At 38.4% G+C, this 14,935-nt stretch overlaps 1 protein-coding gene across 5 annotated transcripts in view; it reads left to right on the plus strand.

Annotated features, from left to right (window-relative positions):
• The window catches only part of TMEM39A (transmembrane protein 39A), a 33,464-nt gene that overhangs the window by 3,841 nt on the left and 14,688 nt on the right, over positions 1-14,935 (plus strand). For all 5 annotated transcript variants that reach the window (XR_014824734.1, XR_014824736.1, XR_014824733.1 and 2 more), the window contains exons 3-4: positions 4,563-4,785; positions 10,450-10,533. Coding sequence is in view for 1 of the 5 variants with exons in the window: in XM_003132656.7 (XP_003132704.3) it covers positions 4,563-4,785; positions 10,450-10,533 (307 nt within the window). In the remaining 4 variants the exon portion in view is untranslated. The remainder of the gene's footprint in view (positions 1-4,562; positions 4,786-10,449; positions 10,534-14,935) is intronic.

Below are 14,935 nucleotides of genomic sequence, written 5' to 3' on the forward strand. Positions count from 1 at the left end.
CTCTAAAAAGCAAAAAAGGAAAAGAAAAATGAGAATATGTGAAACTGCTTTTGAAAAAAAAGGTGAAGGATGTTTCCTGTTTTAAGTACATGCTTTAATTTTACTAATATGTGCTATCAAATTAGTGATTCAGTACTTTCCAACTGCAGTAGATAGTCATAGCTGTGCCCAGCTAGGATTCTAGCTAGCTAAAACATTTTAAGTCTTCCTTGATATTAATTCCAGCAGTTCTTTGTTCATTTTCTTTTACTTTGGCCTTAAGGATTTTCCTAGACAATTATGTTTTCACCCTGTCCCATGGAATCCCTTCTCAGTGTCTCGGGCTGCTATTATAGCACATAGAAGGGAGAAAAAGTCATTCAGGCCTAGTAGTCTAAGCTTCAGATTTCCTAGCCTTCTCTTAATCAGACTAACTTTTTCTCCTTATATGTTTTAAATATTGGGATCCTATGTAAAATATCTTTCAGGAGAGGAAATGAAGTGTTCTATTTAAAAAGAGTTGAAAACCACATTCTCAATGGTTATGCGTGCACTTAAAGTCTGTAGATAGAATGCTGGGAAGAACTAGGAACATTTGGAAAATAGCTCTGCTCTTAAGTGGGTTTAGCTCTGGTCATGTGATCTGTCTCCTTATAGCTTTTCTATCCTGGCTTTCAAAGGTTAGTCATGGTTACCTTGATCTCTACCAACTTCCTCCTTTAACATATGTTTCTTTAGCAATTAATTGGGGTGGTGGGGAGAAGAACTGATTTTTCAACAGATTAGAATAAAATGAAAGATCACAGTTGCTCATGGTTTGAAAAGTCACGGAACTATTATTGAAGGAGTCTTTTGTGACATTTTTACCTAGAGGGATTGTTTTAGAAGAAGACAGACAGTTTTGTGTTTGTGTTTTAATAGGAAAGAAGCCACCTAGAATAGGTTGTTTTATAAGACCTAGGAAAAGAGCATAAAAAGTATGGATAGGGAGTTCCCATTATGGTTCAGTGGTAATGAGCCTGACTAGGATCCATGAAGGCATGGATTCGATCCCTGGCCTCATTCAGTGGGTTAAGGATCTGGCATTGCTGTGAGCTGTGGTGTAGGTTGCAGACATGGCTTGGATCTGGCAGTGGTGTGACTGTGGTGTAGCCCAACAGCTGCAGCTTTCATGTGACCCCTAGCCTGGAAACTTCCATGAGCTATAGGTGTAGCCCTAAAAGACAAAACAAACAATAAAAGTAAGGATAAAGTCAGTGCTAAGATAGCCTAGAATATAGCTTTAGGAAGAAAGAGTATAAAGAAAGTGTCCATACTTGGAGAACTTACTTTGGGAGTGTCTGTAGAGTATTGAAGAGAGAAATAGATAATTGCTTAAATGTGATGTAATTTTGGATTATATACTTTGAAAGACATAGATAGCTGAGAAAGAGCATTTCCCCTCTTTGTTAGTTGTTTATGGCTTGAAGTTAAACTTGAGAATGTCAAAAAACTAGTTTGGCGTCACAATCAGATTGAAATGCATAGTTCCCTGTCCTGCTTTCCACCTGTGGAGAGTAGGGATTTGTTCTTGAGTAGGGACTGTGTGCTTAGATTGCCTGCTAAAGAGGGAAGATAAACTGAATTTTTGAGTTTTCTAGAGAGCCTTTAGTTGAAAGAAAATCTTATTTGAGAAGACTAAGAGTTATTTTTTGTTGTTGTTCTTGCATGTACTTATGCATGTAATATCACTTGAGCATGTCCAAATGATCACTGCTTTCTCTGTCCCTTTTAGTTATTTTTTATTCCTTTAAATTTTTCTTTCTTTATCCATTTACTTACCTAAAATCTGTTGCTTGATGGCTCCATAAAAGCCAGTCTTAGGCCTGCATATTAACTGTTTCCTGCAAAAAACCTTATGTATAAGGACGAAGCAGGGTTCAGCATAATCCATATTGTTTGCACAAATAGTTTAGGCACAGTGAGTCACTCTTATTATTTAAGGAAACTTTTGTATCAGCAGAGGGAACTGTTAACCAGTCAAGGGCTAAGATGTCAGCCTTGTAGGCAGGCCTGAGGGTCATTATGCTGAACACTTGCTTTCCTTTTGGGAGCCTGGAATTTTGGTAGTGATAGAGTATTTACATGGCTAGCTTCCAGTGAAAACCTTGCATGTTCAGTCTCTAATGAACCTCTCTGGTAGATAGCATTTCACACATGTTGTCATAACTGGTTGCTGAGGGAGTTAAATGCATGCTATATAACTCCACTAAGAAAGGGCTTTGGGAAGTTTGCATCTGGTTTTCTCCAGATTTTGCCTGGTGCATTTTTTGTTTGTTTGTTTGTTTAGGGCTGACCCTCCACATACGGAAGTTCCCAGGCTAGGGATCTAATTGGAGCCACAGCTACCAGCCTAGTCACAGCCACTGCAATGCCAGATCTGAGCCACATCTTTGACCTACGTCGCAGCCTGTGGCAACACAAGATCCTTCACCCACATCAGGGAATCGAACCCATGTCCTCATGGATACTAGTTGGGTTCATTACTGCTGAGCCACACAGGAACTCCTTGCCCAGTACCTTTTCTATCTGTTGATTTTGGTTTGTATCCTTTTGCCGTAATAAATCATAGCTGTAAACACAACTATATGCCCCGTCCTAGAGAATCATCAAGCCTAGGGGACTTCCAGCATAGTTTGAAAGAGAATATTCAGTGTTAGCATTAATTAGAGTTCTTTAAAGAGAGTCTTTTCTGGAAATTTTCTTGAGGCGCAGTGAGTTAAGGATCTGGCGTTGCTGCAACTGTGGCGCAGGTGGTAGCTGTAGCACAGGTTCAGTCCCTGGCCTGGGAACTTCCACATGCTGCAGGTGCCACCAAAAAAAAAAAAAAAAGACTGAGACAAAGAAAGAGAATCTTTTCGAACCCTTGTGTTACAGATGAAGAAACTGAAGCTCAGGGATATAAGTTACTTTCTCAAAGCTCACAACTGGTTAGTGGAAAATCTGGAACTAGGACTATCCCACATAGTAACTCAAACATTTTTCTTGAATAATACCTCTGCGATTAATTAATTTTCTGAGCTGTATTGACCAAGTCTGTTTATTTTAGCTCTTTTTTTTGGGGGGGGTTGAGATCTTTGGTCATATCCCCTCTCTAGCTTTGAGCTTATATGAATACTTTTCTCTTTCCCATTGGTGCCCTAGATCACTTCATTTGATGTTTGTCTCTTTGTCTTCTGGCTTGAAGTGTTATAGCCAAGGGAGTATGGGACATCTCAAATATAGATCTTTTGTACTTTGTTTTGAATGAAGCTCAGTGTATTGTTAACTTTGTTAATGGTAGAAGCACATTAATCTGCTTTACTTAGGAAAATTCTATGCAAACCTTTTTAGTCTTTAAATAATAACAAATAATTTAGCATGTATTTTTGACTGAAGATGAATAAGAATTTTTATTTGTTCTAGAGAATGTTTAGTTTTTTCCTAACGTAGAGGCTTCTCATTGGGATTTTTTATTTCTATAGCTTATAAAATGGAGGGAGGAAATAGAATGGCTGCTGGCATTAATTCTGTCCGTTCAAGTCCACCAATTCAAACAAACTCTAGATGGCATCTTTTATGTTATAGTCTATGTAAATGACACCTCCTGGAGTTGTGCAGTGCTGTGGCCCATCTTTCAGAACATATCAGAAGGTGTGGTGTATTAATGATTGGTTTATAATTGAGCCAATAAGGTTTTGAGACCCAAAGGTAGATCATGACCTACCCCTTGGTAAGCTTGCTATATTGTAGTATACTCTGAGAATGAGGGGAAGAAACTTTTATAATTTTCCCAACCCTCCCCCATTCCTGTTCTTCCTTTCTAACTCTTCTGAGTTTGTGCCATGGTATTCTTAACAGTTCAGAATGAGCAGAGTTCATATTCCCATGAGTCACTCAAAGTCCTGTAAATGTCACATACTAATGCTAGAATTCTATATTTGGAAATTTTAGAGTAGAATGGTAACACTAATATTGTTTCTTCTCAAGAATCGTCTTTGGAAGTAGCCAAAACAAGCCTCTTTTCGTAGTTTTGTAAACAATAGTAGACCCTTAGATCTCTAATTACTCCCAGGCATATAAAAATGGGAAATTTTATATCCACCGTCATCCTAATTTTATTTTATTATTATTATTATTATTATTTTGTCTTTTTAGGGCCACACTGTGGCATATGGAGGTTCCCAGGCTAGGGGTTGAATTGGAGCTGTAGCTGCTGGCCTATGCCACAGCCACGCCAGATCTGAGCCAGGTCTGTAATCTCCGTGGCAATGCGGATCCTTAACCCACTGAGCAAGGCCCATGAACTAGGGTCAGGGCTATAGGAGGAGGACTACAAAGATGTCCATTAGATAGCTTGATAACTGGATCTAAAACAGCATTTATCACCATGTTTTGGATGAGAGAGCGTGTGTAGAAGGAGAAGACAAGAGCAGAAGGTCCTAGAATAGAGTCTTGGGGAAGGCCAGCAGGTAAAGGGTAGGTGAAGAAGGAAGGACCCCTTTATGCTCTTTGACACTGAAAGTTATCACTACTGGAGTTAACAATAGGTTTTCTCTTTTCAGGAATGGTAGTGCTATTGGCCTTCCGGTTCCACCTATCACAGCCTTAATCACACCAGGTCCTGTTCGTCATTGCCAAATTCCTGATTTGCCTGTGGATGGGAGCCTGCTCTTTGAATTTCTCTTTTTCATCTACCTGCTGGTTGCTCTGTTCATTCAGTACATCAACATCTATAAAACAGTGTGGTGGTATCCTTATAATCATCCTGCCTCTTGTACTTCATTGGTAAGTCTTAATAGTCATTTAAGTTCTTCATGTTACTTAGCCAAGAAACTAGGTGGAAAACTTATATGTGGAAAATATTTTTCTTAATTTGTCTTTGAATAAAATGTTTTTCTGTTAAACCACAGATAACTTTCAGAATATAATGTCATAAGATTGTTAAATTTATCTGGCTTTGGTTTGTAGCCAGGAGTAGGGAAAATATAAATGAAAATACAGAAAACATTTAAGTAATTTATTAGAACAGAAGAGTTTTGACATTGAGCTTTCTCCACATTATGTTAAATTTGTTGGAAGTTTAAGGTGCAAATATGATTATATTCCAGAAACTTTAGCCTTTCTAAAAATTTTATTTTTTATTTATTTGTTTATCTTTTGGTCTTTTTAGGGTTGCACCCATGGCATATGGAAGTTCCCAGGCTAGGGGTCAAATTGAAACTGCAGCTGTTGGCCTACACCACAGCCCAGCAAGGTGGGATCCAAGCTGCATCTGCGACCTATATCATTTCTCATGGCAACGCTGGATCCTTAACCTAATGATTGAGGCTAGGGATCAAACCTGCATCCTCAGGGATACTAGTCAGGTTCATTGTCACTGAGCCACAATGGGAACTCCAACGTTAGCCTTTTTATGGCTGTATTAGGATAATGATAGCTTCTATAACAAATAAATCCCAAATTGTATAATGCTTTAAACATGTAACAGTTTGAGGCAGTTGTCCTGGTTGGCAAGAGAACACACTTCCATTAGGGAACCATGGAAACTGCCATTTTCCAGCATGTGAGCTCTAAGATGTCTGTGGTCTGTCCCTATTTGCCACAAAGGGGAAAGAACCTAGGGAAATATAAAGGAGAATTTCTTATGGCTCAGGCTCACATCATTTTCACATGTGTCCACTCCTAACTGTAAGTGAGGTTAGACAATATAGACCCTTAGCTAGGTTCATTGTTACCCTAAATTGGGTTCTGTTACAAAAATAAAGTGGAGTCAAGAACTCTGTTAAAGTACATCAAAATATGTTGTAGGTTTCTTCTGCCCTCTTTTCAGTTACTTAGGAGAGCTGTGGTAATCTTGATGCAGAGAGGGTTCTTCATAGTTAGGTATATAAAATGTAAAATAATAGTTCAGGCTTCTAATCAGGTGACCTGGTAGGTAAGTGGTTGGCAATGGTGGATTTGGATTTGGGTAATGGAGATATATGATCTAAGAGAAAGAAGACTCTTGCCCTAGGTAGATTGTATGTCTGTGACTTATAAATGTTTAGAAAACCATGCCGATTTGGTGAACATAGAAAGGCAATATGGACCAAAATCTTCAAGATAGTCTGAGCAGGGAATGAACATTTTTATTTTAAATATTTGTATCACTTGGTTGTTTTTCCTAAAATATTAAGAATTTTCTGGAGTTCCCATCGTGGTGCAGTGGAAACGAATCTGACTAGGAACCATGAGGTTGCGGGTTCGATCCCTGGCCTTGCTCAGTGGGTTGAGGATCCAGCGTTGCAGTGAGCTGTGGTGTGGGCTGCAGACGCGGCTTGGATCTGGTGTTGCTGTGGCTGTGGTGTAAGCTGGCAGCTGTAGCTCCGATCAGACCCCTAGTCTGGGAACCTCCATGTCCCACTGGTGTGGCTCTAAAAAAAAAAAAAAAAAAAAGAATTTTCTTTCCATATTGACTGTCTCTCTACTTAATATCAAGTGAAAAAAATTTTAGTTTCTTTTTTTTCTTTTTTGGTCACCCCAACAGCATGTGGAAGTTCTCAGGATTGAATCTGCACTGGAGATGCCACCTATGCCACAGTGCAGCAACGTCAGATCCTTAATCCACTGCACTGGGCCACAGTTTGAACTGGCACCTCCACAGAGATAAGCCAGGTCATTAACCCACTGTGCCTCAGCGGGAACTCCAATTTTAGTTTTCTTTATTTAAGAATTGTAATGATTTAGTACCAGATTGTATGTTTTTTTTTTTAATAGTATTTTTTTCATACCTGGATTATGAGTTCATAGAGTGTAGGAGCTTTACTTCATGCATCTTTCTTTGGCCGTGGTGTTAAAAAAATGAGAAGGTTGGATTAGATGATCTTTAAGTCTTTTTCCAGCTATGTAGTTTTATAAGTAAATACCTCACTTAATAGCAACATTGGCAAATACTTCCTAAAATATTTACTATGTTCTTTGCAAGTATTATCTCATTTACTCATTCTAAAAACCAGTAGGGTGCTGCTGTATGTATGACTCCCACTTTATAAATGAGAAACGTGAGACCTAGAGATTATGAAACTGGGAGTTCCCATTGTGGCTCACAGGTAATGAACCTGACTAATATCCATGAGAAGGCCGGTCGATCACTGGCCTCGATCAGTGGGTTAAAGATCTGGTGTAGGTTGCAGATATGGCTTAGATCCTGCTTTATGGCTGGGGTGTAGCCTGGACCCCTAGCCTGAAAACTTCCATATGCTTCAGGTGTGGCCCTAAAAAGTAGGGAAAAAAAAAAAAAAAGATTTTAGCCCATGGATCTAAAATTGACTGGGATGCTCTAGAAGGGATTTATATCTCAACTAGTAGCTTGTCTCTTTTAAGTTTTCTTCTGTTATGCATGCCTGACTCAGAAATATGTCAGATTTGTTTATTAGGTTTTTCTTTTTACATTTTGAGATCTTAATAATTATCAAAAAGAAAATGTGGGCATCTGAATATGTTTAAGTGTTAGTCCAGATATTAAGCAATTAGCTGAGTGAGTCTTAACCCTAAAAAACATAAAAGCTAGAAGTAATATAGTAAAGTTATTCAGAATATTCAGGAGTGAAGGGCTCTGATCAATCAAATATTGTTTGTTTGTTTTTTTTTTCAAATATTCTGGCTTATGAAGAGTTAATCACAAATAGAGTCCTAGTTTTCAGTGATTTAGAATATACCAAAATTTGCTTAACAATAAGATACATTAGGCACTTAAATTTTTTGGTGTAAGAAATGTCTTAGGTAGACTGATGATACGTAAATAAGACCCCTAGACATCAGCTAGGGTGTGTAGTGAATTTGCTTGCATTATTTTGGAGAAGTGGGATGAGCAAGGAGGAGTCTCAAAACTAAGAAGGGATAAATAATTACTAGAATCCAAAGCACTTAAAGAGAGGGAAGAGAAAATGGTCTGAGGGGTGGTAAGCCATTCTTTTGACATTCTGACGGTGCTACCTTTAAAATGTATCCCAAGGAGTTCCAGCTGTGCACAACGGGATCAGTGGCGTCTCTAGAGCACTGGGATCCAGGTTCAATCCCCAGCCCCGCACAGTGGGTTAGGGATCTGGCATTGCCACAGCTGTGACATTGGCTCTGATCCCTGACCCCCCTGTGGGGCGGCCAAAAAGAAAAAAGAAAAAAACATATTTCCCAAATGGCCACTCCATCTCCATTACACTGACCCTGTTCAGTCCATCATCTTTTCTCACCGGAATTAAAAGCTGCTTAAGTGATCTTGTCCCAGTACAATATATTCTACACATAGTAATCAATAATTTTAAAATACAAATAGAATCATGGCACCCTTTGCCTAAAATACTCCTGTGACTTCCCCTTAGGAAAAAATACACAAACTCAATCTTTAATTCTTCATTACCTCATTCCAGCCTTCTTGCTGATTTTCAGACATACTTGACAGATTATTTTCCTGCCTTAGAGTCTGTGTGATACATTTTCTTCTGCCTGGAGCTCTCTGTTGCCAGATCTTGTCATGGCTGGTGCATTTTGTCATTCAGCTGCCAGCCCAAAAGTCACTTTCTTAGAGATAGCCTCCCTAATCATCACTTTAAATTTGTTCTGAGCCCCCCTTTGCAGTTGTTATCACTATTTTATTTATCAGCAGCCTAACTATTTGAAATGCTTTTGCATGTTAGCTTGTTTATTGTCATTGCCCTTCCCCCTTGAGCAATATATTAAAGATGTGAATTTAGCTGCTATAACAAGGTTTTTTTTTTGTTTGTTTTTTGTTTTTTGTTTTTTAAAACAGAACAGGAGCTTATTTACCTATTAAATAAAAATTAGATAGATGATATAAGGCCAGCATGGCAACTCTTTGTATCTCTTGCTCTGCCGCTCCCAGTGTGCTTCCTTCTAACACCATGGTCCAGAGTAGCTGCTCTAGCTCATATCATCACGTGTGACTGGCAGGAAGGAGGAAAGGGCATGGCTTGGAAGTCATATACATCACTTTCCCTCATATCCCTTAGCTGTAAGTAGTTTTTGCAAGAGAGCCTGCGAAATGAACCTTTTAGTCAGCTAGGAGTCAATGCTCAGTTAAATTTTGTGATGGCAGAAGAGATAACTAGTAATCTCAGCCATCTCTTTTCTCTCATACTTCAGTGAAAAGTGAGATCCAGGAGAGTAGGAACCTTGTCTGTCATTCTTCAGCATTGTATCTTTAGTATTGGAAGACTGTGTGACACATTGTGGGTGCCAAGTTCATATTTATTGAATGAGTTAATTGAGAAATTCTGGGAGGAGGACTGTGGAAATTTACAGGCCTTTTGACCATCAGAATGAAAGTACATGCTGATTTTGTTTGTTGCTAATGACTTTTCTTTCTTTCTTTCTTTTGTTTTTTTCCTCTTTAGGACTGACCTGCAGCATATGGAGGTTCCCAGGCTAGGGGTTGAATTGGAGCTACAGCTGCCGGCCTACACAGCCACAGCAACGGGGGATCCGAGCTGTGTCTGCGACCTACATCACAGCTCATGGCAATGCCAGATCCTTAACCCACTGATCGAGGCCAGGGTTCGAACCCACAGCCTCATGGTTCCTAGTTGGATTCGTTTCCACTGCGCCATGATGGGAACTCCGACTTTTCATTTTGATTATTATCACAAGTCATATATACAAACTTAGAACTAGAAGGAACCATACATAGCATCTAGGTAATGCTATAATTTTATAGGAAGAAGAGGTTAAACATAACACATTTCTAAATCAAGAAGAAAGACTGAATGTAGTTGATGTCAGTGGGTAGGAAGTTTAGGTTGGATTAATATAAGCTTTTGTAGATAGACCAATAGTAACTCCTGAAGACTAGGAGTTTAAGTTTGACATTCATTGTAAATATGACATTTAATTAAAGTAATTTATTTATTTATTATTTTTGTCTTTTCAGGGCTGCACCTGTGGCGTATGAAGTTCCCAGACTAGGGTCGAATTGGAGCTACAGCTGCTGGTCTGCACTGTAGCCACAGCAACTCAGGATCCAAGCTGCGTCTGCAACCTACAACACCACAGCTTGCAGCAACGCCAGATCTTTAACCCACTGAGTGAGTCCAGGGATTGAACCTGCATCCTTGTGGATACAAGTTGGGTTCATTACTGCTGAGCCATGATGAGAACTTCTAAATATAACATTTTAGATGAATTATCTGTGCCATAATTATATAGGTTATCACTTGTTAACCCAAAGCTGTAATCTTTTCCTTTCAATACAGTAAACTTTCAAAAAAGAGAAGAATACATTCCAGATAGCTTAAAATAGTGTTTGAAAAGTAAAAGCAGTTTGTCATGAAAGAAGTAGAAGGTAGGTAGTCTCTTCAAGGACGCTCATATTTTTGTGGTCTGTAAATATAAGGTGATATAAGAAGATCTTTTGATATACTTATTTCTTTCTGTTACAGTTGTTTGTTTCTCTTACAGAATTTTCATCTCATTGATTACCACTTGGCAGCATTCATCACAGTGATGCTTGCAAGGAGGCTTGTATGGGCCCTCATCTCAGAGGTAATAGCTCATTCACTATATTCTATCACTTGTTATAATTAGTTGCTAGAATGGGTACAAGTTGAAAATGTGAAATGTCCAAGTATAATTTGAATGCAGTTATAAATTTCTTTACTCTCACATGAATTGTGCTAGTTCTTTTTAAAAGATTTTCTTATAATTTATTTAAAATTCATGGAGTTCCCGTCGTGGAGCAGTGGTTAACAAATCCGACTAGGAACCATGAGGTTGCTGGTTCGATCTCTGGCCTTGCTCAGTGGGTTAACGATCCGGCGTTGCCGTGAGCTCTGGTGTAGGTTGCAGATGCGGCTCGGATCCTGCGTTGCTGTGGCTCTGGCGTAGGCCGGTGGCTACAGTTCCGATTCAACCCCTAGCCTGGGAACCTCCATATGCCGCGGGAGCGGCCCAAGAAATAGCAACAATAACAACAACAAAAAGACAAAAGACAAAAAAAAAAAAAAAAATTTATTTAAAATTCAAGTGTGATGGAGTTCCCGTCGAGGCTCAGTGGTTAACGAATCCGATTAGGAACCATGAGGTTGCAGGTTCGATCCCTGGCCTTGCTCAGTGGGTTAACAATCCGGTGTTGTCGTGAGCTGTGGCGTAGGTTGCAGATGAGGCTTGGATCCCGAATTGCTGTGGCTGCGGCGTAGGCCGATGGCTACAGCTCTGATTTGACCCCTAGCCTGGGAACCTCCATATGCTGCAGGAGTGGCCCTAGAAAAGGCAAAAAGACATAAATAAATAAATAAATGAAATAAAATTCAAGTATGATAAACTCAAACTTATTTGTAGCTTCTGACTTCTCCAGTGCAAGCTTTCTAATTTTGATAGTAAAAATAGGATAGATTTTAGGTAACTATTGGTAAGAAGAGTTGTATGTAAATAAACAGTTGCATTGAAAACATTGTTCCCAGTAACACACACTTGAAATTATTTATATACCATTTATGGTGTTGCTAGCAAAGAAACATTTGAGTTTATTAAAGCTTAGAATTTTAAAATGTCAGCATCCAAATTTGCATAGAGCTAATCTTGAAAGTTAGAACGTAAGTTTAATGGGCAGTAGAGAAAAGAATTGGGACATTAATATCTTTTTATGAAATGGCTATGAGTATCATTTTTTATATTTGTAAATTCCGGTGAGGAGGGTAAATGTGTTTTCTTTTAAGATTTTATCTTGCACCCCATAAATGATTACAAAGTAAAAATGTTAACTTAGCTAATGCGGCTAACAATTTTAATCTTAGAGTTTATAATTCACTGTAAAATTTTGAACAAATAGTTGCTATAGCCACAGATAATTTAGAGTCAACTTTTTTTTTTTTTTTGTCTTTTTGCCATTTCTTGGGCCGCTCCCACGCATATGGAGGTTCCCAGGCTAGGGGTCTAATCGGAGCTGTAGCTGCCAGCCCAGGCCAGAGTCACAGCAACGCGGGATCGTTAACCCACTGAGCAAGGCCAGGGATCGTACCCGCAACCTCATGGTTCCTAGTCGGATTCGTTCACCACTGCGCCACAACAGGAACTCCTAGAGTCAACTTTTTTCTTTCAAATCATACCTGGAAAGGCTGTGTCTGTATATTATAATTTTCAGGAACCTGTTTCTGTGAACACAGAGAAGTTACAGATATTACATCATCTGAAAACTATTTGAAGTTAACTTAAAAGCATTGGTAATAATAGGATCATCGGAGTTCCCATTGTGGTGCAGTGGAAACGAATCTGATTAGGAACCATGAGGTAGCAGGTTCGATCCCCGGCCTCGCTCAGTGGATTGAGGATCTGGTGTTGCCATGAGCTGTGGTGTAGATCACAGACACGCTCAGATCTGGCATTGCTGTGGCTCTCACGTAGGCCGGCGGCTACAGTTCCAATTAGACCCTTAGCCTGGGAACCTCCATATGCTGCGGGTGCGGCCCTAAAAAGGACAAAAGACAGAAAAAAAAAGACAGAAAAAAAAAAAATAATAGGATCATCAGTTTTTCCGCAGTGGAAAAGGCTATCTGTACCTTTATCGCAGCGTCTTTATTTAGGTCATGAAAATAGATGCTTGCTTTTGGATATATTGAGAAACTCTGTTCTTTAGAGGAACTCAGTGGATTTTTTGTTTACAGCAGTTAAAACAGGCAGTGATTATTTTATTTCATCTCTTCAGTACTTAGAAATAGTCCTTATGTATGTCAAATCAATATGTCCAGTTAGTGTAAACCTTTCACAACTGGGGTTTCTACTTTTGAGCTACAAGGGCTGTAACTCGAAGGAATCTATTGTTTCTTTTATTAATGGCTTAAGAATAGTTTAACAGCTTTTGCAGGACCTTAGTTAGTCTATCAGCCCTTTTCTAAAGAAATCTGTAATTCTTACTGTAACAGAATATTTAAACTAAATTTAAACATTTTTTGTCCAAGGCTTAAATTTTTACCTTAATCTATGAGAAAGGGAATTTTTTTTTTTTTTTTTTTTTTTTGTCTTTTTGTCTTTTTGCCTTTTCTAAGGCTGCTCCCACAGTATATGGAGATTCCCAGGCTAGGGGTCGAATTGGAGCTGTAGCTGCTGGCCACAGCCACAGCCACAGCAACTCAGGATGGGAGCCGCGTCTGTGACCTACACCACAGCTCTCGGCAATGCTGGATTCCCAACCCCCAACCCACTGAGCAAGGCCAGGGATCAAACCGCAACCTCATGGTTCCTAGTCGGATTTGTTAACCACTGAGCCACGACAGGAACTCCAGAAAGGGAATGTTAAAATAAATTATGGTATATCTACATAGTGGAATAGTATGTAGCCATTTGAAAAGATGAAAATGTCTTCATGTATGGACTTTTGAGATAGTAAGTGAAAAAAGCAAATTACAGAACCATGTTTAAAATAAGGAACAAATTATATTTGCTTATATATGAATAAATTATCTCTAGAAGGACATACATATTCGTAACAGGCTGCCTAGATGATGGCTGGGAGACAGGACCATTAGGAGAGAAACTTTACTATAAACACTGTTATACATTTTGTATTTTAAGCAATGTGATTATATTACTATTCAGACATTTAAAATAAGAGCTATATAGTGATTCTTTTCCTAAAATGTTTAAATTAGATGGATCTTAAATCATCTTTCCTTCCTTCTGTTAAAATATGTTTGCCTTCTTTTTACTTATACTACAGAAAGAATCCCTATCCCGAGAAAGAGCAATAATTTTTAAGGAGAGGCTGGAGATAATTGAGAATGCTAAATAGTTTTCTGGGGCGAATACCTCTCCAACTAGATAGAATATTTATTCACTTCCAGGCCAATTCTGCTTCACTACTTGCTTCACAGGACCAAAAGTAATTCAGCCATTCTTTCACCAACCATAGGCCACACTGTAAAAAGCTGTTTTTCTCAATAGAAAAGTGGTACTTTTTTTGGAAAAAAAAAAAAAAAAAATTGGAAAACACTAAAATATAAAGCCAAAAAATTTTTAAAAATTTTATTTTTAAAATATTTTTTTTCTCATTGAGGGAACTACATTTTGGTATGGTTCCTTCTAATCTTTATATGCATATAGAGGGAAAATAAGTGTCTTTAGGATATTATCTGTAGATTGTCTGGCTGTTTGGGACATTATCTATATACAGTTTTATATCTTGTACTTCTTACTTAATATAGTGTTAAGAATATTTTTCTACTTCTTACCTGGCTAATTCTTGCTTATCTTTTAGAGCTCAGCTGAAATAGCACTTCCTCAGGAAACCTTTCCTAGGTTAGAGTCTCCTGTTATTTACCCTCCATGGCAGCCTTCTCTTTTCCTATAGCACTCATTGCAAGTGTAAAGATAATTATTTGTTTAAATTTAAGTTTGTATTTGTCTTTCTTGGTTGGGCAGCCTGATAAAGACAGATATTATTTATCTTGGTTACTGCTGTGTTCCTTAGGACGTGGTCTAATATCTGTCACACATAAATGGTCATACATAGATATAGTCACACATAGATAGCACATTGGTTAAGATCCTGGGCTTTGGAGTAAGGCAAAAATGATGAATAAACAGATTCAGGCTCTACTGCTTTGGTGACATTGGGCAGAAGCAGCCTTTTTTTATTCCTAGCCCTAAACATTTGTGAATGGAAGCAGTAGAGTTATTCCAGTGGTTTAAATGCTTTCCCTTGGCTTTGACACACAAGTTAGGTATTAGGCAACTATTTGCCCTGCTATGGCTGAGAATAGCTTGAGCCTACTTCACAATTTGAGGCTCAAGCGGTAGTATTAATTAAACTTTTTTTTTTTGCATTTATAAACAATTACATAAATAGCATATATTGCATATATATTATATATGCTATATAGTATGTTGGGTGAGTTAAGAAATGGATATATAGGGAGTTCCTGTTGTGGACAGTGGAAATGAATCTGACTAG

The sequence above is a fragment of the Sus scrofa genome, chromosome 13 (assembly GCF_054392235.1).
Source record: "Sus scrofa isolate SSC_HxYL_T2T_F1_AM1 chromosome 13, Sscrofa_HxYL_maternal_Yorkshire_Landrace_v2.0, whole genome shotgun sequence".
Taxonomy (NCBI): Eukaryota; Metazoa; Chordata; class Mammalia; order Artiodactyla; family Suidae; genus Sus; species Sus scrofa.